We start from the raw sequence: 25,046 nt of genomic DNA, 5'->3' as shown, positions 1-25,046 counted from the left end.
TGTTAGAATATAAGCTTCAGTAGAATATAAGCGTCACTGTTTGCAGTAGTGACTGGTAGAATATATTCTTTCCTTATTGTTTTCTTTTCCTAGTATCTCAAAGCAGGGATACATCCTGGACTTGGTCATCTTTTTGGTGTTTGGTGTGTTCATTTGAAGTAGAAGCATACACAAGAATAGTAAGAGGAATTTACTGAAGAAAAAAAAACAAAGATTTGCTTGTGGGGGCTTATTTGAATTCTCATTCTGTTGCTTGCTAATGGACTTCTCTGAAAAATCTAAATCTGTGCCTTTGACCTCTGTAAATTCAAGAACTGTTTTACTCTGGATGAAGGAGGGCCATGGCTCACTTGAGAGAATCCCTCAGTCAGAATTCATGTCATTTGAGGGTCTTCTAATTTCCCTCCAGCCTCACTCACGACAGCAGAGGTGGAAGATGCCAGAGTCTTCTAGAAGATCCAGCAAATCCTGATCAGCTCATTTGGGTCCTTTTATTTCATTTTATTATTATTTTTAAATTACTGCTTTTGTCACAATTCTCCTTCAAAGCAAGATTCTTTTCTTTCTTTACATACCTGTCACTGAGCACAGTGCTTAGCAATTAGTCATATTCAGTAAACATCATAAAGACTCTTCTGCTTTTGAAAATATAAAACTGCTTTCTGGGTTATATTCACCCTTTTTGGCTCTTCGCTTCCTTCTTGTTCTGCAACCCTCTGGAGAGAGCACTCACTGTCTATGTTCTTAACATTCATTTACTCCCGAAGTCATTGCCAAAGAGCTCAATTATTTCCTTATCGCATGTCGTATTTTTTATGCATTGTCATGTGTGTGCTCTGCAGCATCTGCCATCCTGTTCATTGACAGTCTTGCCTTGGACCCACCCCGCCCAGTCACTCTTTTTTTTTTCCCCCCTAGCTGTGTGGCCACTTTTGCCCTGTCTGTGATGCTCAGGGTTACAGTCCTGTGCTCGTATCCCCTCCCCTGCCAGTCTCTCTGTCTCTCTCCCCTTTCTTCCCTCCTTGTCTTTCCCTTGGACACCCTTCTGTCAGTACTTTTGGCTTTGGCCTGAGCCAAGCCCCTGTACAGGGCCATAGGCACTTTAAACACAGCATGTCCCAAGCCGGACTCCTTACCACTCTCTTTTCCTTCTTTATCTCTTCTTTCTGCTGTCTCGCTGGATGCGCACCCACTTTCCCGTGTTTGTATGACACTTTACATATTCTTTTTCAGGTGGTGTTTAATACGGCCCCTCTGTTAAGAGTGTGAAATCTGGAGTCAGACAGCTTGGGTGTGAATTCTAGGTCTGCCTTCTGAAAGTCATGTTGCTTTCAATAAGGTATTTAACCTTTCTGTGCCTCAGATTCTTCACTCTGGATAAAATAATGAAACACATGTAAAATAAAATAACATGCTTACAATAAGCCTACACGGTCAACAGACTCACATTTGACTTTTTTTTTTTGTAATCCCATACATTGCCTTCTATTTAGATGTATTTTGATACATCTTTTTCCCATAGTGATTTAGAACATCTTCAAACCAATGTAAATATTTCATAAATATCTGGCCATTTAAGTATGCATGTACACAATACTTCACATCTTTCTGCAGTAAATACGCTGACTAGGTACAGTGAGAATCTGTAGCAAGTGTTTGTTGCTCTGAGGTGAGGGCACCGCACACTTGTTCAATTAAGAAAACCATCCTTACAATTCAGGATGCTTTTTATTTTTAAGCAGGGCCTAGAGCACCTTAGCTACTAATCAGGTACTGAAAACCAGCTACACCCTCTGCTTGTGCCATGAATCGTAGGGAATAGCAACCCAGGCTCCTTCCCATTGGTTTTCACTCTGGGCAGGGCAGGCTGGTACTTCATTTAGACCCAGGTACCTTTCTCTTTGGCTGTTTTCTTTTTCTGATCATTTTCCTTAATGTGTTTCAGGAAACAGTCTCGAGTCTTAGAGTGCTTAATATCCAGATTAATTCTCTCGGCTAGTATCTTGCCCTTACCTTGCTTGTTTGCAGAAGTGCCAACCAACAGCATGCTGGGTAGCATTGTAGATGTCCAGTTTTGCCATGGTAACAGTTGTGTGGCATTCCTCGTTGAACAGTACCCATTCCTTCAGTGTCTATATTATCACTCTTTTGTAGACTTGCATATATGTGACCAAAGGAACAACCCCATGTTTTCTAAAGGACCTAGAGAGCACATGCTGGGTTCCTGTCCTCTTTCCCTTTGTGTTTGTCATTTTGGCAAATTACTGGAAGATGGCAGCAGTTCCAGCAGAAAAGCATATTTGATTTTTAAAGCTGTACCAACACAGAGTCTCAGTCTGAGACTGTGCTTTTATTAGTTCTGGGTGGGCCTTGGAGTGGGTCCATAAATATATTTCCTCTGTACTCCCTGTGTTCTGGGCGGCTGTAGCAGCGCTTCGTTACCCTCTGGCTTGGGAGTCTTCCACAGACCCTGGAGCATTCTGGACCCCTTTCCCAACACTGAGGATTGATTCCAGGGCCCGCGCCCTGAGCTACACCCCAGCCCTTTGTCTGTGTTTATTTTGAGATGGTCTCTCCTAGTGTCTAAGTTTCCCAGACTGGGCTCAAACGTGTGTTTCTGCTCCCTCAGCCTCCCAGAGTGCTGAGGTGACAGGTGCCTGGCTGCAAGCCTGTGTTGTCGTGGGTGCTTGAGAGGTTGAGGTGAAGAAACTGAGGAAGTCTTTGTTCTTGGGGCTTGTCATCTAGTTAGGAGCAGACTCTGAACAGTAGAAAATATATATAATGTGATACTAGTTAAAGTTAGGTGCTAAACCACAAAAATGAAAAACAAAAGCCAGAGATTTGGTAGTGGGTCTATCATATTTTTGTGTGGTGCTGGGGATTGCACCCAGTCCCTTGAGCATGCTAGGCAGGCACTGTACTACTGAGCTGTCCCCAGCCCCTGGTATCTAGGGTTTTAAATAGAGTGAGTGGGGAAGCAACCTCCTTGAGGTGATACTTGAACTGAGAGCAAGATTTGTATAAAGTGCGTGTGCACACCATGCAGCACTTTGGGAGAAGAGCATTCTGGAAGGGTAGTTTGAGGCCCTAGCGGGTGATGAGCTTGGTGTGTTCAAGAAACCAAGTGTGGTGGTGCACTCAGGAGGCTGAGGCAGGAGCATGGCAGATCTGAGGCTAGCCAGAACCACATAGGGAGCTAAAGGCTGACTGGATTTCATAGTGAGACCCCGGACCCTGTCTTAAAAAAAAACAGAAAAAAAGAAAAGCAACGAGGTCATTGTGGCTGCACTGGAGTCATAGAGGTGCACACTGGGAGATGAGCTCTAAGAAGAGGCCAGGAGCCTTGCTGGTAGGCAGAACACGAGAGGGATTTTGAATTGTATTGTGAGATGGTAAGCTGTGGATGATTCTGAGCAGGAGCCCATTTTTAAAAGGTCGTGGCTGTTGTGGGGAGAGTAGGCTGCGTATCGGAGATCTGGTTGGTGGTATGTGTGGAAGCCATATGGCTGCCAAGATGATCCAGGCTAAGGGTCTGAAAGAGACTTTGGTGTGGACCCACGTAGTGGTGAGAGGGAGGTGCTCCACTTCTGAGTCTGGTTGGAAGACAGAGCTGACAACCTGCTGATGGATTAAGTGGAGGAGGTGAGGAAGCCAAGTTAACTACTTTTGGCCCAAGCTGTTGGTTGAGCTGTGATTTCTTGTACTGAGACGAGAAGCAGTGCCTTTGGGGAAGAGTGTATCTCACACAGGCTCTGTGGACATGATGAACTTGAGATGCTGATGACACATGCAGGGAGAGATGTGAAGTGGGCAGTTGAGTCCAGAGCTTGGGACCAGGCTGGGCCAGGTTGCAGATATGAATTTGGGGATCATCATTTTATTGTTAGAATGTAGTACAAGAAGGAATTCTGGCTGAAGAGATTAGGTAAGCTTTTCCAAGACAGAAGGCATTTGAGCAAAACTTTGAAGAATGAGTATAATTTCCAAAGGTAGAGAAAGGGGAAAATAGAAGGTATTTTTGATCCAAGTCTCACACCCTGGCCTCTGGTTGCATTTGTTTAAGAAGCTGCTGACCTGGTTGATAATCCCTTTTTACTGGTGTAGCTACTTAGATGCTCTGTTGAAAAGGAAACCAGACCAGATTACACACTAACTGATAAGCCACATCTGCTATTTTTCATTGTTCACAAATTGAAAATTCCATTTACACTGGAGAGATGCAGAATGCTAAATGTGCTCTCTGTTGTGAGTGTTCATTTTTATGTGAGACTTTTTGTGTGTTGTCATCTCCTCTAGAGAGGGAGCACTTTAGGGGAGGTTTTGAGGCTGACAGGATGCGCTTGACTTGAACTGTTAAATTTGTAATTCAGTCAAGGTAAAGCAACAGCCACAATCATGAGAATAGCTTATCTTTTTGTTAATTGTAATCACAGATTTTGGATCTTTAATTTGACATAGACCCACACCTACAACTTTGACAAAAGCTATTTTATGAATTTAGAGAAAAATCACTGCGATGTTTGTTAGTCGATGGAATAAAGATGTGCATTGAAAATACTTCAGTTTATGAATCATTTTGGATCCCTCTGGAATGGATGCATAGAATTCATCTGTGAATAATCAGCCTATGCGTTGTACAGTCTGTCTTGGTGCTAGATAGAGGTAGAATGTATGAAATGTCTGCTCTTTGATGATACTTGCAGCCATTTTTCTATTTAGAAATATCCAGTATGTTAAAGAAGAGCAGTATTTATCTTTGGACGAGTGAAGACTTCTCATTTTTAAGTTCATAAAATAGCTTTTGTAAGAGTTGTGGGTGTGGGTCTGTCTTAAATTGAGACCCGTGTTGTGCTGACATGTTTTAAGCGATGACCTTGACTTTTACAAATAACATGAAAGTGACCGTAGGTTTATTGTTTTTCAAGAGTCCACAAGTCAGAGTGCCAGTTTTTTTTGTATGTACAGGGCATTCTGGGAAAGGAAACTTTTTTTTAGAAGATCATCATCAATCTCATGTAAATGAAAGGTACTTTTCTTATTTGGAAAAATTTAATGCAGAAATATGCAGATAATGTGATAAATAACCCAAATACAGAGTAAGTAAATGTGTTTTGCTTCATATCTACCTATTCGTTCATACTCCCTGCTTTTTCTTATTCCCTAGAAGAGTTGAATATGAACTATTTCCATTTCTCTAAATCACTTAATGAAGTGTCTGATATATTAACATACCTCTGAGACCCATCAATTCTTGAAATACAGATCAAGTTCATTCTTTTACACTGTTGTGGAGTATTCCTTCAGAAGATTTGGGTGCATTTATTTATTTATGTTTGGTACTGGAGATTGAACTTGGGACCTTGCACTTGCGAGGCAGGCTGTAGCACCACTGAGCTAAATCCACAGCCCCTGGCACATTTATTATAAATAAGTTCTTTATATATTCTGAATACCAATAAGTTACTTCTCTGTTATATAAACTGCCAATATGTTTGTGTTCTGGGCTGTTCCTCCAGTCTAATGTCAAGTCTTTTTCAGGTAGCTTTTCTGAGTTTGATTTTAGGTCTTGTATAAGTAATCTGTTGAATTTTTAACACAAAAGTATTGCTTCGCAGTCTAGTTTTCCCACCTGTGGAGGTGGTTTAATTTCTGCTCTGAGGGAGCTAGGAAACCAGTGAATTGAGTAAGTAGCCTGCAGGGTTGTGTGTTCTATTTTAGTCAGGCTGCTCTGGTGTGCTTTGGTGGCATCATCAATAAGAGTTTGTGGTGTTGATTTCCTTTGCTATAATAATGGGTGTGATGTTTCTCAGCAGCCAGTTGTCTCATGGGGATATAGGGAGATTACTTTATTAATTTAGAACACTTTGCGTGCTAAGATTTCTTTAGGAAAATTTTGTGTCTGTGTGTAGGGTTATTTATATGTGTTTATTTCAAAATAAGAGCTGCACAATAAGGGTTTCTGCTGAAATATTGGAATAGATATGCTTCATTAAAAACACATTGGTTGCAAAGCTTTATTTTTGTTTCCAAAGCATTGATTTAATGTGTGAGCTAACAATTCAATCAAGAAAATAGATTTTTAGCTTTTTTATTTTATTTATTTATTTTTTTGGTACCAGGGATTGAACTCGGGTCCTTGTGCTTGTGAAGCTGGCGGCGGAACCACTGAGCTAAATCCCCAGCCCAAGAAAATAGATTTTTAAAAAACTCAACTTCTCCAAGTCCATACTCTTGAATTTATGGTTATTTAAGAGCTCATCCTCTAGGAGTATCTAGCACTATGTTATATTTGAATTTTTAGGAAAGGGACATTTAAAAAATTTATTAAGTAATTATGATGAAAGCATTATTAACACAAGTAAACATTTTTAATACCTTGTGTATGAGCACCACAAACTTAAAATGACTTCAAATTTGGGTTTTGAGGTAGGCAGCTGTTTACAGGACATGCAGCAGCATCAGAGAAGAATTACTCTAAAGTCTTGCTGTCAGTGCAGCCCACGTGTTACACATGCTACACATGTTGCTGTGTTTCGTACTTGGATATAATGAGTAGGGTAGACGTAGCCCCCAGCATGTGGAAACAGGGAAGGAACACACAGAGTTTGTAATGTGCAGAAGGTGAGAGGGGTGATAATGCTCAAAAGTGAACAGAAGTTGTCTCAGAGTCCTTCATCCACAGCCTGGATGTGTGTAGGAAGAATACAGCCTCAAAGAAAGTATGTGAAGTAGGGATGGCCATTCCCTTCTTTTCAGATTTATTGAGAATCTGTTCTGTGCCTGGAAGTGTTCTAGGTGCTGATGATCATTTGTAAACAAAAGGAACAAAAATGTGTTCATAGTTTCCATTCTAGAAAAGGAAGTCTTACGTAAACAAAGGAAATAATGTGGGCACTCGTGCATTGCAGATGAGTAGGGAAAGCAGAAATCAGAATACTTTTAATGAAAATAGATGGTCAAAGCCTAAACATAAGATAAACAACAAATTTTAGTTTAGAGGGTTCACATTTCCCTATCTTAATACACTTTTCCCATGTAACAGAGTCTTATTGTATTGAAACCTCAAGCACAATTTTATTGTCCAAGCAAAATCCATCAGAAGTCATAGGCTTCTGGAGATAGATTTCTACCTTCCCAGCAGGTAATCTTTTTAGAGTTGAAGTGAAATATGGTAACTTGTTTTTTGGAGGGTTTGTGAAAAGGAGAGATACTGTGTATTTACAAGAGTGTAAAATAATATAGTTCTTTTTATGCAGAATGAAAAAAGCTGTTGTGAAGCTAATAACTTGGACCTGATAGATTGTATGTCAAATTGGTATTTAACTTTTTTGGTAACACACACAGTGTGAGTTTCAAAGTACTGGAGCTACATCAGGAGATAAATTACAGTGGAGGGAATTTGTAACACTAGAATTCCACAACCTTCAGAAAAGAAAGAAAAGCAGTCTCTTTGCAAAACAGAGCATCTTTATTTCTTCCTTCCTGTCAGTTCACACACATATTTTTTCAAAATCTCAAAATAGCAGGGATGCTACCAAAAGTAAATTAATATAAAAGGCTAAACACTCCCCTCTTTAAAAAAAGGTAGATTATTTTCTAGAGCAGTTGTAGGTCTAAGCAAACTGAGCATAAAGTAGAGTTCCCACAAACCCCCAGCCTCATGCATGAACAGCCTGTCCCACTGTCAGCATCTCATAGCAGAGTGATACATTGGTTAACAGCTAGTGAGCCTACATTGATGTGTAATTTTCATGCAATGTGTGTGCTCTACATTAGGATTCACTCTTGGTGTCGTGAGGTTTTGGACCACTGTGTAATGACCTGTATTCACCATTACAGTGTACCAGAGTATTTTCATTGTCTAGAAAATTCTATGTCCTCCTTCTGCTACCCTCATCAACCTCTGATCTTTTTGCTGTCTCCATAGTTTTGTTTTTTCCAGACTGTCATACAGTGAAGTCATACAGTACGTGGCCTTTTCAGAATAATTTTTTTCATATAGGAATATGCATTTAAAGTTCTTCTGTGTCTTTTCATGGCTTGATAGCTTATTTCTTTTTGTTCTAAATGCTAATTCGTTGTCTGGATGTACCAGTTGATTTTTATCTACCTACTGAAGGACATTTTGTTTGCTTCCAAGGTTTGGCAGTTATGAATAAAGCTGCTGTAGACATCTGTGTGCAGGTTTTTATGTGGACATAAGTTTTCAGCTCATTTGGGTAAGTACCAAGGAAAATGATTACTAGCTTGTATGGTGAGAATATGTTTAATTTTATAAGAAACTGCCTGGGCATCTTTCAAAGTGGCTGTGCCATTTCACACTCCTGCTAGCAATAAACAAGAGTTCCTATTGCTTCACAACCTTGCCAACCTTTATTGTTGTCAGTGTTTTAGATTTTGGCCATTCTAATAAGTGTGTAGTGGTGTTTCATTTTTTTAAACTTGGAATTCTCTAGTGACATGTGATGATAAACATCCTTTCATGTACTTATTTTCCCCTGTACATCTTTGGTGAGAGGTCTGTGCAGATCTTATGACCACTTTTAAATCAGGTTGTTCATATTGTTGAGTTTTAAGAGTTTTATGTATTTTGGTTGATGATTCTCACATACGTCTTTTGTAGATACTTTCCCCCAGTCTGTGGCTTGCTTGTCCTTTTACTCTCTTGACATTGCCTCCATGACCCCCTGACACTGTCCCAGCAGATGTTTAATAGATTTTTAAAAATTTTTAATGAAATCCAGCTCATCATTTATTTCTTTTGTGGGTTATGCCCTTGCTGTTGTATCTAAAAAGTTATCTCCAAACTCAGAGTTATTTAACTTTTTGCTATGTTCTAGGAGATTTATACTTTAGTATTACAAATACATTTTATTTTCCAGTAGAAATGAATCACTGAGTTAAAAACAAAATTACGTGTTTACCCCTTAAACCATTGAATCCTGTCATTTAATAAATAGGTGGAATGATACTGTTACCGAAGTCCTAGCAGAGTCCCAACTCTAGGAGTTGTGGTAGATCAGGCCCAGCCACCCAAAGGGCCAATCAAAGAGACGAATAGTGGTCAAGGCAGGAAAGGAACTTATCAATGTGACTACACTGGGAGGGAAAGAGCAGTCTGGTGACTAAAATTCTGTTCCAAGTTCCAGCAGCAGTCTTGGGTTATATAGGGCAGGAATTGAACCAAGGGTTGGGGGCTTGAGTAAATGGTTATCTTAGTCAGACTGTGGGCTCCTTATTATCTCAGGGTGGTCAGGTAGAGAGCCTTGTTGGTAATAAGAAAATTGCTGCTGCCTGGGTGTAGTTTCTGCTCTTCTGCTGTTGTCCCTGGGATCCAGGGTGGCTGCAGGAGAGAATTAATCAGAGAACAGACAGTTCAGAAAGGAAGATGGGGTTAGCTGAAGGTTGGGGCCTCCTTCAGTACATTGTGCTCAATGTCATGCAGATAAGGAAGGCCACAGCTGAGTTTTGAGTTCGCTGGGAGTTTTCAGTTTCTTTTACAGTTGGTGGGCACAAACTTTTTTTTTTTTGGTACCGGGGATTGAACTCAGGTCCTTGCACTTGCGCATCAGGCAGCGAAACCACTGAGCTAAATCCCCGCCCTCACAAACTCTTAAGTAACTCCTTCGTAAAGATGATGCTTACAGTTCCTGAAAAGATGAGTTTTATGTTCATCATGCGTCTCTGAATGATTACAGAGAGGAAGTACTTAAACCATGCACATACCAGGGAAATATTAAAGATTTGATGAAATACTTTTCCACAAAATGCTTTTAGGTTTCCTGATTGATAACATTTATCTAATTTTTGAAGTAATATTGAACACCTGGAACCTGTCCTCTTAGGGTTGAGAAGTTTGCTGGATTGTGGCCTTTGGCCTTTAAGCCAGAACTGTATAACTTTTAAGATTCCATTTTTGTAACAGACAAAATCTTTTCTCCTTTTACTTTTAATGATACACGCATTTCTGGGTATCATTACTGTAATACTGTGTATTATTACTGTAATTGCTTTCTAAAGCAGGTCAGCTCTAGAGCTTTCTACTTTTTTAAGGAATATACTTTAAAAAAAACTAAAAGCAAAGAAGTAGGGCCTGGGGGAAGGTGGAAGAAATAGTTTATGCTGTGTTTTGTTTTATCTTTTTAGGGCACATCAGGGAGTTCACGTTCGATTAGTTAATACTATTTCATGAGTGTCTATATCAAATGCAGGTAGATTTTCACAAGTGAATATAATGTAAGTCACAAAGAACACTATTCAGGACCAGGAATTTAGCTCAGTGGTGCCGCCACCTGCCTCGAAAGCACAAGATCCTGGGTTCGATCCCTGGTACCCCCCCCCAAAAAAAACATAAAAAACCACTATTCAAATTGTTAAAAAGAATAAAAATTTTAAAGAGTATTTCTAATTTCTCTCAAATTCATGTTGCCTCTTTTTTTTAACCACCCATTTTGTATTTGAGATGCTTAGTTTCTGGTTTTGTCCAGACATTACCTGAAAAGGGAATAGAAGATTAGAAAGAAAAATGATTAAAAGTAAATGTGCTTCTAGAGGCACAAATCGTTTCTTTTGTCTCAACAGAAAAATTCTAACTTTTGAAAGAGATTTCATTTGTAAAATTGACTTTGTACTTTATAAGCAAATGTTTAAATTCATTGGTGATAAATACTCATGTTTGTATAGTAAAATCCCATTTTTTACATAATTTTTAATGAAAATGACAGTTTTATGAAATGAAAGTGACTAGTAAAAATCTGAGTGATATTCACAAGCTTTTATATCATTTTTATTGAGGTTTTTGTGTATCCTAATTAATACAGGGGAAAAGTAAAACACTTACATGGTTTGTCTCCTATAATTACTCAAATCGAATAGGATTTGTTTTCAATAAAATTCTTATAGTAAATTGCCCAGAGCAGAGAGAGGAGGATTGGCCTGTTTTTACAAAATATCTTGATTTTTACTAATGGAAATTTGCTATTTTATCAGTAATGTTCTGTTGCATATTTTTTCAACATTGCTCCCTCTAGGTTTTTATAAATAAAAGCTTAGACCCAAGAAGTCCTAGTATATAAGGACCTAGGATTGAGTGTTAAGGGGAAAATAGGAGGTGTTTATTTTATCCTGCTCATTATTACAAATATTGCTTGTCTTTAAAGAGTTAGACTATCTTCAGTGTGATTTATAAGTAAGTTGAGAGACCATTTAGATTGCTATGTAATAGATTTACCTGGGGAAATTTCTGCAAACAAGTTAGTGTTTACAATTAAATTTGCCTTAATTTTGTAGCGTGCTTAGAAGAGGTCCATGTAATGGGTAATGAGTTACTTAAACCCGGCTCCCCTCCCCCCCAACCCATCTTCATAAAGGAGTAAGGGAAGAGAGACTAGAGTTGAGTTGGAACTGGTAAGTATTCTCAGTTGCACCATGGTGAAAAGTCTGTGTATGTTCGGATGTGTTTGGGGCCATTGTGAATTCTTGGCCTTATGACTGATGATGCTTCTATGATCTAGAAATCTTTGAGGACTGATAGTGTTTGAGTCACATTTAGACCATTATTGAATTCCTTTTTTTCCCCTAGGCTTTATATTTGAAAGCTCACCCCTTTCAGGTGTCACTTTTGTAGACACGTGTTTTTGTCTGCTTTTTCTTCTTTCCCCCAGCAATAAAGGGCTACTTGAGCTCCAGCCTTCCTTACATGGAGTTCTGATTGGCTGGGTATATATGAGGGGGAGGGAATATATGTGTGTGGTCATTTGTTTGTGTTCATGTAAGTTTGTGTGCCTTATTGCTTTTTTTGGCCTTGAAAATCAGCACTGTGTTTAGCTATTCTTTTTTTAGTCTGTGCTTGTTGAAGTGATCCCCACCGTAAGCAAACGAGACTTGATGCAAGATCAGACTTTCTCCATCTTCCTTGTGAGTCAGACTGTATGCATTGGAGAGTGTAACAGAGTTGAGTCCCAGAGAGCTGGGTGCCTCCATAATCCCCTGGATACCATCTCAGTACCAAGTATCCCATTTCTCTCTTGATGCCAAGAACTTGCTGCAAGGATGGAGCCTCGTCAGCATCTGGCTGTCGTAGCTGAAAATCCTTACAGCCATAGGGTACCAGCTCTCCTATGTTCTTAGTAGGGAGCTGACTTCACATGTAGAGAGAGGCTTGTTTGTGAAATCAGTAGCTGAGATGAAATACTAAGGATTTTGCCTTTCCCCGTGTCTGGCTATGGCTACACCATACATTCATCGAGGACAATTACATTCAGCCCAGGGCTGGAGAACTGGAGACAGAGGGGAGCAGGGACCACTTCCCTCTCTGAGCCCTCATCTTTGGACACCCTCCCTTCCCTCCATGCTTGACAGGATAAGGACAGAGGATGCTGTGCTGGAGCTGAAAATCTCAGGGACAAAGTTGGCTAGGGCTTAAGGGGTGACCAGGGTGGAGCAATTCCCCTATTCCTGACAGTAGCCACCAAAGTGACAGTGACCGTCTCTCAATTTGTAACTCCCAGTGGCTCCCTCCTGTTTCCAGGAGAAAGCCTAATAATGACAAAAATATGGAAGAAAAGCCCTCAGTGATCAGGTCTTTGTTAGCCCCTTAAGTTTCCTTTTTACCTTCCTTTTTTTGTTGATGTTTTTTGGCCTTTACTTGCTGCTTGTTATTTTCCCTTCCTCACCATGCAGTTTATGCTCACCTTGGTTCCCTTCTTGGGCTGCCATGTTCTTCACCCAACTCTCCTCTGCCAGTGAAGAAAATTGGCCACAGGCCCCCATGGCCTGCTTACCTGCTGGTCTTTGATATGTGCCAGGATGACAGGTAGAAATCAGTGCCAAGTTTCTTGAAATTTTTTCTTATCAACAAAGTCAGTGATCTGGTTATAATATATTATGTTTTTCAGAGGAATTAATAAATCTGTTTTCATTTTGAATAAAAAGTCATCATTCATTTGTATCCCCCCCCCCCAAAAAAAGGACCATTCAAGAAGCCTCCCAAGGCTTCCAACCTGATTTCCAGAGGGCCAAAGGAAGGCTTCTTGGAAACATAATAGAGAAATTCTTTTCAGGCATTTAATTATTGAAGGTGTCTTGTTCGTGGAATGAGAAAAGCTTTCAGTATAGGTAATCCCCAAACAATAGATGATTCAGTAGCATAGTCAGTTCTACTGTAATCCAACGTGCATATTCCTAAATTTACCGTACTGTACAACATAGTGCAATAAAAACCATAGGGTGAACGGGAGTAACAAGATTAGGTGTACAATACTTGATGACTCTGTTGGTGATGCACATACAAAGTTAGAGACCTAAGAAGAGCAGCAACTGCTATAGTAGCCATGACACCTTTACCTGGAAAAAGACCTGGAGTTTGCCTGTGGATATGGTGTCAGCGTAGTTGCAGACTGCAAGTCATGGTGATGTGGAGGAAGGAGGATTGCCTGAAACCCAGTGGAAAATTGCATTACTAGGTCTGGCTCGTGACCTGAGCCATAGGAACTGAGATACCTGTATATAGGTGGTTGGGGCGTGTGTGTGTGTGTAGATGTGTGTTTCTCCTATTTCTGGGCAGCTAGATTGAGCAGGGTGCAATTTTGTGTTTGCCAAGGGTTTTTTTGCGCACAAAATTATTCATACGCAAATGTGAAAATTGTTTTATGCTCAGATTGTCCTCTAATATGCACATCAATCACATTTGGATAAATTTGTGTTTTCTTGTAGCAGAACTGGCTGTACTTTATTTGATTTTTGGAATTGAGTCCCCTTTCCTTTCTTCCTGTCCACCATTATTGATTTCTTAATACGTATTTAAGTTAAGCCCACATCAAATTGATTTTTCATACTCTGAGCACCTCTGGAGGAAACCAGCCTGAGATTTTAATTTTGCTAGAGATAATCCACAGGTAGTTTCTTTCTTGGTGAATATATACACATATCGAGACGTTTACTTGATGTCAGGCACAGTGCTGGGGATACAGGAATGGGTTGTGCAGAGTCTGTCCTCAAGAGCTTAGAATCTGAATGAAGAATTTTCTTGTTATAAAATTAATTTTATTGCTACACTTTTGACATACATAATCATCACATTCATCATAGGGAATTTGTACCTGTACATAATACATCTTCATTCTTCTTTTTTCCCCCATTCCTCTCTCCTCCCTTCAACCCTTCTTCCCCTGAGTAAGAATTTTCAAAGCATAGATTTAAATATCTTTGTTGCCTCTTCCCAGATGGGATACATGAACCATTATGTATTTCTTTGTGATCATAGGACCCTACATCCCCCCCACCCCCAACTTCTGCTCCCTTGTAAATGCAAAAGCAAGAGTAAAGAGCATAGAGGAATCAGAGATGCGAATCACATGTTGAAAATATGAAAACATGAAGGACTGAAGAGGTTTTGTAGTTGAACTCCTCCCACTTGACTCCTTAATAAACCTCCTGATTAGATGGCCATTGTAGATTGATAAATGAAAAACAGCAGATTCAAGATTAATGTCATAGTAAAATCTCATTCTTGTTAACCCCTCACATATGTGTACATATGTATGTGTGCTTTGTTGGTGAGCATAGGTGATGTGGAAAGGTCTCCCAAATGGTTAATATTAGTTACTTCAAGGGATACAAGAAAGCTTATTAACTTCTTTTTTATACATCCTTTATTGTTTGGTTTAAGAAGTATGTTTTACTTTTTTAATTAAAACTAATAAAGTAGGAAATGAATAAATAATAGTAGTAAGAATATCCTCAGGGCTTTGTTTCAATCCTCCCAATAGCCTGAGTAGTTGAAACTGACTGTGATATTTCAGGTGTGGGCTCTCCAACAGGGTTCTGAAATTCTGTGTGTGGTGTAAAATGATATTAACTTTCCTGGCAGCAGCACTGTGTTGTTAGGGGTTTCTGTGTTTATAGACCATTTATATTCCAAATTCTTTCTGACATCTGCTACTCCTGGCACACTCTGTGCTCAAGAGTTATTTGGGACCCATGTCTATTCTTTTATGTTCCCTGTTAGATTTCATCTTGTTATTGTGGAAACAAATAGTTAGCTTAGGTAAGAACTGGCCTTGAATTCAGGCCATCTAGTTGCAGATCCTTACTACCACTAACTAGCATGAAAACTGAACAAGTAACCCATCTTCCTGAGCCATCTTTAAAAGAGCAGTAGTCATGAAGTTGTGAGGTGTCGATGTGATGCCGTCTGCGGGAACATTTACTGGGCACCTGGAGAAGTAGAGAACATGATACTAGCTGTTGCTGCTAGCATTAACCTCATCTCTCCCATCCATCTACTTGTTAATGAGATAATTTTAGATCTCGGATCTTCCCTTAACCATATTCCAAATCCCTTCTACCATAAACATAATCAGTCTTCTGAACTCCCTCACAAGATCCTTCTTGCTCCACAGGTCCCTTCACTGATGTCGTTACCGCCAACCTGAAGCTTGGCAACCCAACAGATCGAAATGTGTGTTTTAAAGTGAAGACCACAGCACCTCGTAGGTATTGCGTTCGGCCCAACAGTGGAATCATTGACGCTGGGGCCTCAATCAATGTATCTGGTAAGTATGGAAACTGGAGGCCAAAGAGCAGGGCCAAAAGACCCTTTCTTGGAGCTTGGATATGCAGTGGGGCACAGTAAGATGATAGGCTTTTTCCACTTCCCCCAACCTTCTACCCTCATTAGAAAGCTTGGTGGTCCAGCTAGGGCACACACCTGTAATCTCAGCATTTGAGAGGCTGATGCAGTATAATTGCCACCAGTTCAAGGCAAGCCTGGGCTCAACCTAGTGAGTTCAAGGTCAGCCTGAACTACATAGTGAGACCTTGTCTTTAAAAAAAACCAAACAACTCAGTGGTCCCTATCACTTTTGTTTTGCCATAATTAATGCCTCTTTGTTTTGATGCTTGCAGCTTTTGTGCCTTAACAGAGCAAAATTGGAAACTTTAGGCTTGACTTCAGAATAAATTTGGCTTTCACTCCCTTGAAATTAAATCTGCCCTTTGGCAATAAATAAAAGGCTAAACAAACTTAATTTTAGTTTGTGGGAGAAAGCTATATGGAGTTATTTTCTTATTTAAGCTAAATGATTTCTGACATTAAGCTCATGTCATTTCCATTGATTGGTGACTGCACTTTACTGATTGTGAAAAGCTAAGGGAGATGAGGGCAGAAGAAATAGAAATATATTCATGGGTATAAGTTTTGTGCATGTCTGAAGGGTTTCCCCTTCTGTCTGAGAGTTCATATTTTTCAGAGTCCAACTTTTGAAAATATGCTGGTAAAATGCCCAATTTCAGAGTTGGATTTCAGAATTAAGGAAGTGTAAATGATGGGTTCAAGTTTAAATGTATTTTAGAAATGGAGTAAACTTTTAATTCGTTAGAGCTTCTGGAGCCAAGAAGGAGCCATGGGGGAGCGTGGACTTATCCTTTAAATAGTAGGTGATTTAATGTCACAGAGGCTTCTGCATCATTAGAAGCTACTACTCACTTAAAGTGAGTACCTATCTGGCTTTTTCCATGATAGATTTTGATTGTGATATATTTGGCCACTCATTTGACACCTAAAAGAAAATGATTCACTTCTTTGGAAAGATATACGGTGTTTCATTATCTGATCATTTCTGCAAATTTCTATTCCCTGAACCCCTGGGTTCTCTCATTACAGTGCACCTGTCTGTACCAGTGCACCCCCCCCCCCCAATGTGTGCTTCTCCCTGAACCTGTAAAACTTGCTCTGGATTCTTGAAGCAGGGTCTTGTCCAGGAGCAGGTGGGAGAGTGGAAACCAGAATTGATTGAAGGCTCCTCTGTGCTGGGCCTACATGTTTTCTTTCTCATGCGATGGGTGTCATCTGCCCACGGGGATGTATTGTTGCCTCCATTTTGCCGAGGAGAAGACTTGGTGGTTGCAGGGTCACAAAGCTGGCAAGTAACAAACCAAAGTGTGGCCCATTCTTCCTGGCTTTGAAGTCCATGCTGTGTGAGCTGCAGCATGCTGCAAAAAAAGGGGCAGCCCACAGTATTGCCATGTCTGGATCCATTTGGCTTAAATTTTTCTGTTAAAATCATGGGCAGCTGAAATCTTTTCTTCCCTTCTTCAAACCACTTTTCCCCCCTCAGTTTTCTTGTTCATGTCAGATTTGAGCAAGGTTGTTGGTAGACAAAAATGACCAGTATTCAAAGTAAATATGGGGAAAATAACATAGCCTTCTGAACAGAATAATCTCAGGATAGTTGTATAGTGTTAGGTGTGCCTTTTGGTATTAAGTATAAACATGGGTTTGTCTTTTCAGAAAGATCCTTCTCTCTTTTATCATAAGGATTTTTTAAAAATAATAACTCCCTCTGAGCATTTATTTTGATCTATAATTAACTATTCAAGGAAAGCCAAGATTTTATGATTCTGGCTTTGCCTTTGCAGACAAGAAAGCAGGTGTAGGACACAGCTGTGATCTGACTAGCGGCAGAGCTGGCATGTGAAGCCAAATCTGTTGGCTTCTGATCCATTTAGTGCTCTGTGATCCTGCCTTGCCTCAGTAGAGTTATGGGATAACCATGTATTTGGGGATAAAACAGCTGAATACAGAAACGTCCATGTGTCTATAGGCCTTCCTCCAAATGAGACACAATTATATTTACACACGAGGAAAGACTCCTTTGTTTTTCTTTGGTGTTTACCTCAATGCTTGTGCAGGAACCTGGGTGAAGCCGGGTATCATTGCATTTCCAGGATAGCCACCCAGCTTGGGAAAGGAGGTTAGCCCCACGGGCTTCAGCCGAGAGACAACTGCATCATTTTTTTTAGATATGGATACCTTAGGATAAAAAGCCTTGTCCTTGTCCAAGGATCCTCTTGAAATAGAGCCACATGATGACATTGTAGTGAGTCAGAATTCACAGGCTCCTTTGGCAGAGGGAGTATACCCAGGAGTGCGTTGTCCAAAGGCCACCTTTCACTGCTGCCCAGGAGCACACATAGCCAAGTGTGGCTTTACACACTCTTCTCAAAGTTTACTGGACTTGAGGTCAGGAAACCAGAGCAGGACCCTCAGCTCTGTTCTTTAGCCAGTTGGCCGATCTTTGGCCAACCTATTAACCTCTGTAGGTTCTACTTTTCTCATTGTAAAATAGGAAGAATAGCATCCATCTCACAGAATATCTACAGATTCTGCATTACTGAAAGTGTGGTGCATGAGTGGAATTGCACTATTTTTTTCATTAGCTTTGTCAAAAACTGGCTAGCTTTTGTTGAAGATGGATTGTTTAATATTTGAATTACCGTTTTAGAAACAAGTTAATCTCATAATCTTATTAATTTATGAATCTTTTCTAATTTTTTGAACAAATTAATAATTTTTTCTTTCTGTATAATATACATCTGTTTTATATAGTGAGAAGCCACGAGTAAATTTTCAAATATAATTTATAAAAATGTGGCCATCAGATCAACTTAATATACTACCAGCATCTCCCTGCTTACCACACAGAATGTTACAGCATTCTCAAAAAGGACATGGCTACTGCATTTCTCCTATTTCTGAAAGCCCTTGGGATATGCAGCTATTAGGAAAGGTTATAAATCTTTCTTTTGAAGAGAAAGGAAGGGAAGTAGGGAAAGAGAGAGAGGAGAAGGATGGTGATGATGGCGCCTGCTCACAGAGGGCTGAGGTTTGAAAGCACACAGATCTGGGCTGTGACAGGCAGAGCCATGCCCTGTGAAGCTCTTCTCACCTCAGATTCACCTGATACTCGAGAGACCTTCGTTATGCTTTAGAATCTGAACTGTCACACTGTTTTCTTCAGAACGTGACAGGTCACATACTTCCTGGGTCCTTAAAAAAACAACTCCCTTCTATAAACTCAGGTAGTAAAGTAACAGCTGGGTAGAGGCATAGCTTTTTGTGACAGCAGAGTATAATGTGCAGATTTTCCCAGAGAGATGCTATGCTCTCTCAGCCTCATGCATTTGAGTCCATTTAGAAACCTCTTCTAGGACCCACGCCTGTGGTAGGAGGCAGTGCAGCAGGTGAGGGCCCAGAGCGCCATGGTTTTGGCTCTTGCTCCTTGGAATTATTCAGATCTGGACCTCAGCAGAATAGGCAAACTTACATGGAGATTGTAGGGAGGAAGATTGGATTCCCCCCCCCAAGCTTTCATGTGCAAGGAGAATAACACTTTTTGAATTAATGAATTGTTTGAGGCAGTGGGCAGTTTCCCCATTTGTTCTAGCTTTACAAATTTAAGTCTGTTTTGTGAACCGTATGGTAGGAAAACATTTTTAAGGTAGATAATTTCTGAAAATGTCTTCATAGTAAGCTCTTGGTGGTTTTGGAATTTCTTTTTAATACTGCAGTTTAATAATGAGGGAGTTTTCCATTAATATTCCAAACCATGTTCACTGGTGGATACAGCAGGTGAGGTGGTAAAATTATGGGCCCATCAAAAATACTTACGCTTCCTGTAATGTGATATTAAGTTTAATATTTTTATAACCTTCACTGAATTCTAATTTCACTACAGTAGCAACCACTCTTCCATTTGCAGTTCAGTTATGCACTTTGGTTGCTAGTATACTAAGGAAATTAGAAATGCAAAATGTCTGTCTGGGAGGGGCACTGGAAAGAGTCATTGAAAATACCAATGTTTAGGTACAGATGCACTTTACCAGGGTACCCTGGGAATTGAAAATGGATTCAAGACAAACAAACACAAATCTCCCAGTGTCAGAATCTGTATCTTAGATTAGAATTCAGAGAATTAAGAAACAGTATTCATTCCTGACATACAGCTCTTTGTGACATTCTTTTCAATCACATTTAAAACATAAAGTTCTTCCAATAAAATCCTGAGGACAGAGAATGAATATCAGCAACTCTTCTTGGATGGAAACATTGGTCAATAAGTGTAATTGGGTAGTATACCAATTGGTAATTAAGCCTTTTAAGGTTTTGCTGACTCAGTTTAATGTGGCTGTTTGGTGGCCCTGGCCCAGCCAGCCTTGGGTACACCTTTCTGATGATTAGCGCCAGAGTAGATGTGGACTTAATCTGAAGAGAAGCCAGGTGTTTATCCATCAAGTGCTGGTTGTTAAGCTTCATAGGGAGTTTGAGCTTCTAACAACAGCATTCTTTATTTGATGCTTGACTTTGGAAGTCTCTGATAAGCACAACCTTTTTATAAATGGTTTTCATGAACCATTATAAGATAAAAACAACAAACATTCATATTTAAAAGATGTCTTTAATCTTTTTCACCAGATTAGATTTGGGATTTTAAAAAAAAAAAAAAAGATAATTTCCAATAAAAATTTAGGTTAAATGTGCCTTCAGAGATTTTAAAAGTTTACTGTGATATTTAGTGTTTTTTTGGTTTGTTTGTTTTGTACTGGGGATCGAACTCAGGACCTTGCGCTTGCCAGGCAAGTGCAGCACTACTGAGCTATATCACTTGTTATGAATATAACATAATTCTTCATACTTTCAAAGATCATGCTTAAGAGAGCTGGACAGATGGATGTAACAAACCTTGGTTAGCTGAAAGTACCTTCAACTCACAGCAGCATGACCAAGAAGCACAGAGTCCACAGACTTGCTGAGCAGCCAGAAGGGATGTGCTCTTAGTCAGGCCCTTTCATGCTTGTGCCCTGAACCCTCAGTCGAGTCTTGTCTTGATCACTCTTACTGGATCACTGCTATGCCTGTTCAGTTTTCCAGCTCATCACAGACAGAAGGAAAGGGTCTGCCGGGGGCCCATTGAGAGGGCAGTTGTTGAGAGTACATAGCACAAGTGAAGGAAGAGCTGCCGAGGATTACGCCAGAGAATAGGTGAGAGAGGCTTCAGGAGTAGGATGGGATCTCGAAATGCCCAGGTCTCAGGTCACATCGTTTTCCTGCTGGAGCTGGAGCTGGAACTGGTCAGTCCCAAGTGACATGGCTTGGAACGCTTACTAGGACCGTGTGCAAGAGCGGTGCGTAGTCACAGCCTCAAAGAGCCTATGTTGCATTCCGTTACTGAGTTGTGGGAGATAGGGATGATAGGAAAGATCTGTATTAAGAAAGGTAATACAGGGCCGGATGTTGTGGCAAGTTCCTGTAATCCTAGCACTTGGGAGGCTGAGGCAGGAGGATTGCTGAGAATTTGAGGCCAGCCTGGGCTACATAGTGAGACCCTATCTCAAAGAAAAAACAACACAAAAAATGCCAGAAACAAAACAAAAAAAGAAAGGTATATAAAAAAGAATAAGTGAGCCTTGCTATTTGACCAATACCTGTGTATAGCATACCTCATCTTCTTGATCCCAGAGAAAGGGTTAGAACATTTGTACTAGTCTTTGCACAGATAAATTAATCAGACCATGGGACATAGTACAGAGAGTGGAAAATCTGACAGAGGCAACTCAGTGTTAATTTATTTGTAAATAGGTAACATTATTTACCTGTGAGACTCACAGTTTCATCCATGAGTTCCTGAATAGGCAAGGTTGTCGTGATTTCAACATTTTGAGAATCCCGAAGGAAATAAATTTTCTTACGGTAAAGGGTTCACAGTCCTAACTAAAACATCAGACTTCTCTGCTTTGGGCTAGAATTACATCACCTCTCTCTGGTAACCCCGGTAGTCTTCATATCTGATCAGGAAGAGCTCTGATTGACATTTGTGTTTGGCATTGATCAGTTTCAAAATAAAGAGGAACAGTGACTCCGCTATGACCCCGCAGACACAGTGTGGTGGGGAATGGTCACTTGATGTGCAGGCTGTGTGGAATGCAAGCCAGCGAGTAAGAGGAGATGCGAATGAGAAGACCAACAGCTGCGAGTAGGCCAGGTGCAGGAGAGAGTGGCTCTGGAAAGGAGGGGAGGAGGTGTCCTTCCTTTAGGCTGCCCCAGGAAATTTCTAGAAGGAGTACAGATGAGGAGTGTTCTGAATGCGGGGAGAGAAAAAGGTATACACCACCAGCCAACACACAAATGCACACCCTCAACATGAGCTATCACAGCTCCCAGTCCCAACCACAGTCTAGCTGGGGAAGGAAGACATGGAGGTGGGAGCCCAGGAGTCTGCAAGGCAAGCTTTCCCATAAATTAAGTGCCCGAAGCAAGACCCCGCCTGTGAGGAGTTGCTGCTGGGTTGGGGCTTTAGGGCAGCTTAGGCTTTCAGGTGCTGCACCTGGGATCCACTGGACACCCACCTTCCTGTCCTACCCCAGCCTGGTGACTCAGACTGGGAGTGGGCCTGCGCACTTGTGTCCTAGCAAGTTCCCCAGGTGGTTTGGACACAGGCTGCAGCTGGGACACGCTTTCTCACAAGGCTGTGGCAGTGGGAGGTGTGGTGTTCTGGGCTGTGGGAGGGTGGAGCATCAGCAGAAATATGTCTTACAGGAATGCCAAGATGGGGCACTCTGGGAAGGATAGGAGGACATCACTGGCTGTAGGGATTGGGGACTTGGAAGGGAGGCTTTCACTTGGCAATGTAAATAGCAAGAGACCTGAGGATGGCCAGGTTGTGAAGAGCTGAACTGATTTCATTCTGCTGGGGAAATAGGTTTTGTTTGTTTGTCTGTTTTTAGTACATGTTTGAGCGCCTTTTTTTTTTTGGTACCGGGGATTGAACTCAGGACCTTGCGCTTGCGAGGCAGGCGCCAGAACCACTGAGCTAAATCCCCGGCCCCTATTTTTAGTACATGTTTGGAATACATAATATTCCTCCTGGGGAGTTGGTACCCATGCATAACACATCATAGTCCTTTTCAGGAAATAGTTTTTGTTATGGGGGATTCTGATCTAAGGTGTTAATGAGCTATGAGTAGAGTGTCAGGGGGAGATTAAATTTCTGGGGCTTGTAGGGATCAGGCAGGGTAATTTGGATGGGAAGGAAGTTGTGAGAATGTTGGAAATGCCCCTGTTTGGGAGAAATTTGAAGTGGGTACCTGAGCTGATCATGGGAATATAATATGCGGAGAGAGACATTTAAGATTCTGAGATTTAAAAATAAGTAAATAGTGTGCCATGGTGCTTGCTAGACTTTTATTCTTTTGGTCTGTTAGCATTATGATGCAGGTGAAAATGATCTGTGACTTGCTTGAGTTCTTGGAAGCAGCTTTTATGCTGCATTTAATCAAGTCGTCATTTCTCTGAGAGAGTACGTGTTTTAAGTAGCATATATTCGGATTTCTTCTCTTTTGAAGAAAGTCTAATCTATCAATCTAGTGTTTCCTGACCCTGAAGGCCCTTTCTGAACAGGATCTCACTTTCACAGTCTGTAATACAGCAGACATTATATCCTAGAGTGGGAGTGTGGTGAGTACTGACCAGTCTCCTGGCTGTCTCCTGTTAACAGGCTTCTTTTAATGTACTCTCAGCAGATACACTAAAAGTAGGATAGATGGTTTAGTTAAGAGGGTTTTATCATCAGTGTCTCTGGCATTCAAGCAAAATAAATTAAGTTAATGAGAAGATCTCTTATAGCCTGCTATGGAAAAAAGTACATAATTTCTGTCACAGTTTGCATGTATGGAGCTGAAAGAACAAACGATTAACAACATTTATTCTGTCACATTCTCATATAGTTTTAGCTAATAGAATATAGCAAATCGAATTTGACACAGGATGATAATACCTAAGAAATACAAACTTTTTGAGTTAGGCCGTGTTGAGCAGGATATGGCTGACGTACAATGAGTCTGGGGTATCACACATTCTGGGTGGTCACCTGACTTCACTCTGGCGTGCTGATTCGGGAGCCCACTAACAAGGGAGAACTAGTGGACAGCGAATGCCTTCTCCACTTGCTGCCACAAGGAAGGTTGAGTACCTACCTTCATCTGGAGCTTCCAGTCAGCTCACTCTGCCAAACTATGGCTGTTATCCCCACTGAAAAAGTTTCTGCTTGGCAAACCTCCCCAGGGTTTTTGGGCCCCCATGTTTATGTCTCACAATGTATATTTGTACCCTAGAAGGGCAGTTGGACCTGCTGCCTCTGGCCCTGTCCAGAGCTCCCCTAGGGTTATTGGCCACCACCTGTCCCTCTGCTGTGTGTGTTGACACACCCCTGCCTGCTCTATCCAGTGGTTCTTTGATCTCTGTGCTGTGGGGGCTGGGCAAGTGGTATGCTGTAGGCCTGGAGTTGTGCTGGTGACATATGTAAGGCAAGGTGACAGTGGGCCTTGGAGTGCACACTAGACTGGAGGAGCACAGGCCCTGGCCTCTCCGTACGAGGTGCATATGTACTTGGATTGCCACCTGAGGCCCAGTACATCCTGGAGGCTCATGCTTGGTTTGTGTTAAGCTCCTTTCTCTTTTAAACTACATATTTTCCCAAGAGGAGTCCTATAGAGAACCATCAGTGGATTAATTTGAATTACTCAACCAGATCATTTTCCTCCTAACAGGGCCTGTGTGGCAGCTTGGTGTAGAATAACAGTGCTCAGATTTTTTGGTCTCAGAAACCCCTTATATGCTTAAAAATAAAAGACCCGAAGAGCTTTTTTGTTTGCCCAATATTTTTATATTAATATCTATCATTAGAAATTAAATGAGAAAGAATTACTAATTCCTTTAAGAATAACAATATATCAGTTACATGTTAGCAGTAACATAGTTAATGAAAAGTAACTATTGAAAAAAATTTATGAGAAGACTACCATTGTTTGACATTTTTTTGCAAGCTTCTTTGATGTCTTAATAGAAGACTAGCTGGGTTTTCATATCTGCTTCTGTATTCATTCTGATAATTGATGTGTTGCTTTGGTGAATGTGTCACCACAGATACAGAATTGGAAAAGGGAAGAGTCTGCTTAATAACCTTTTCAGATAATTGTAGACATCCTACTTTGATATTACAGCAAATCTTGACAAGTAGTACTTTCTTATTTGACTGTATTTTTTGTAGTGCTGGGTATCAAATGCAGTGCCTTGCACACGCTATGTAATGCTCTATTACAGAGCTACATCCCTTTGCTCCTTCCTTTTAAAAAATATGATTTCTGGGCCGGGGATTTAGCTCAGTGGTTCTGCCACCAGCCTCGAATGCACAAGGTTCCGAGTTCGATCC

The 25,046-nt window shown here is 40.7% G+C and overlaps 1 protein-coding gene across 1 annotated transcript in view; it reads left to right on the top strand.

Moving 5' to 3' along the window:
• The window catches only part of Vapb (VAMP associated protein B and C), a 50,709-nt gene that overhangs the window by 11,561 nt on the left and 14,102 nt on the right, over positions 1-25,046 (top strand). Inside the window, exon 2 of the mRNA XM_004840939.4 lies at positions 15,402-15,554. Coding sequence (XP_004840996.1) covers positions 15,402-15,554 — 153 coding nt within the window. The remainder of the gene's footprint in view (positions 1-15,401; positions 15,555-25,046) is intronic.

Source organism: Heterocephalus glaber, unplaced genomic scaffold (assembly GCF_053883595.1).
Source record: "Heterocephalus glaber isolate CG9 unplaced genomic scaffold, H.glaber_assembly_v1.0 deba00001673, whole genome shotgun sequence".
NCBI lineage: Eukaryota > Metazoa > Chordata > Mammalia > Rodentia > Bathyergidae > Heterocephalus > Heterocephalus glaber.
Note: the sequence above shows the minus strand (reverse complement) of the source record. Positions and strands in the feature narration are given on the sequence as shown.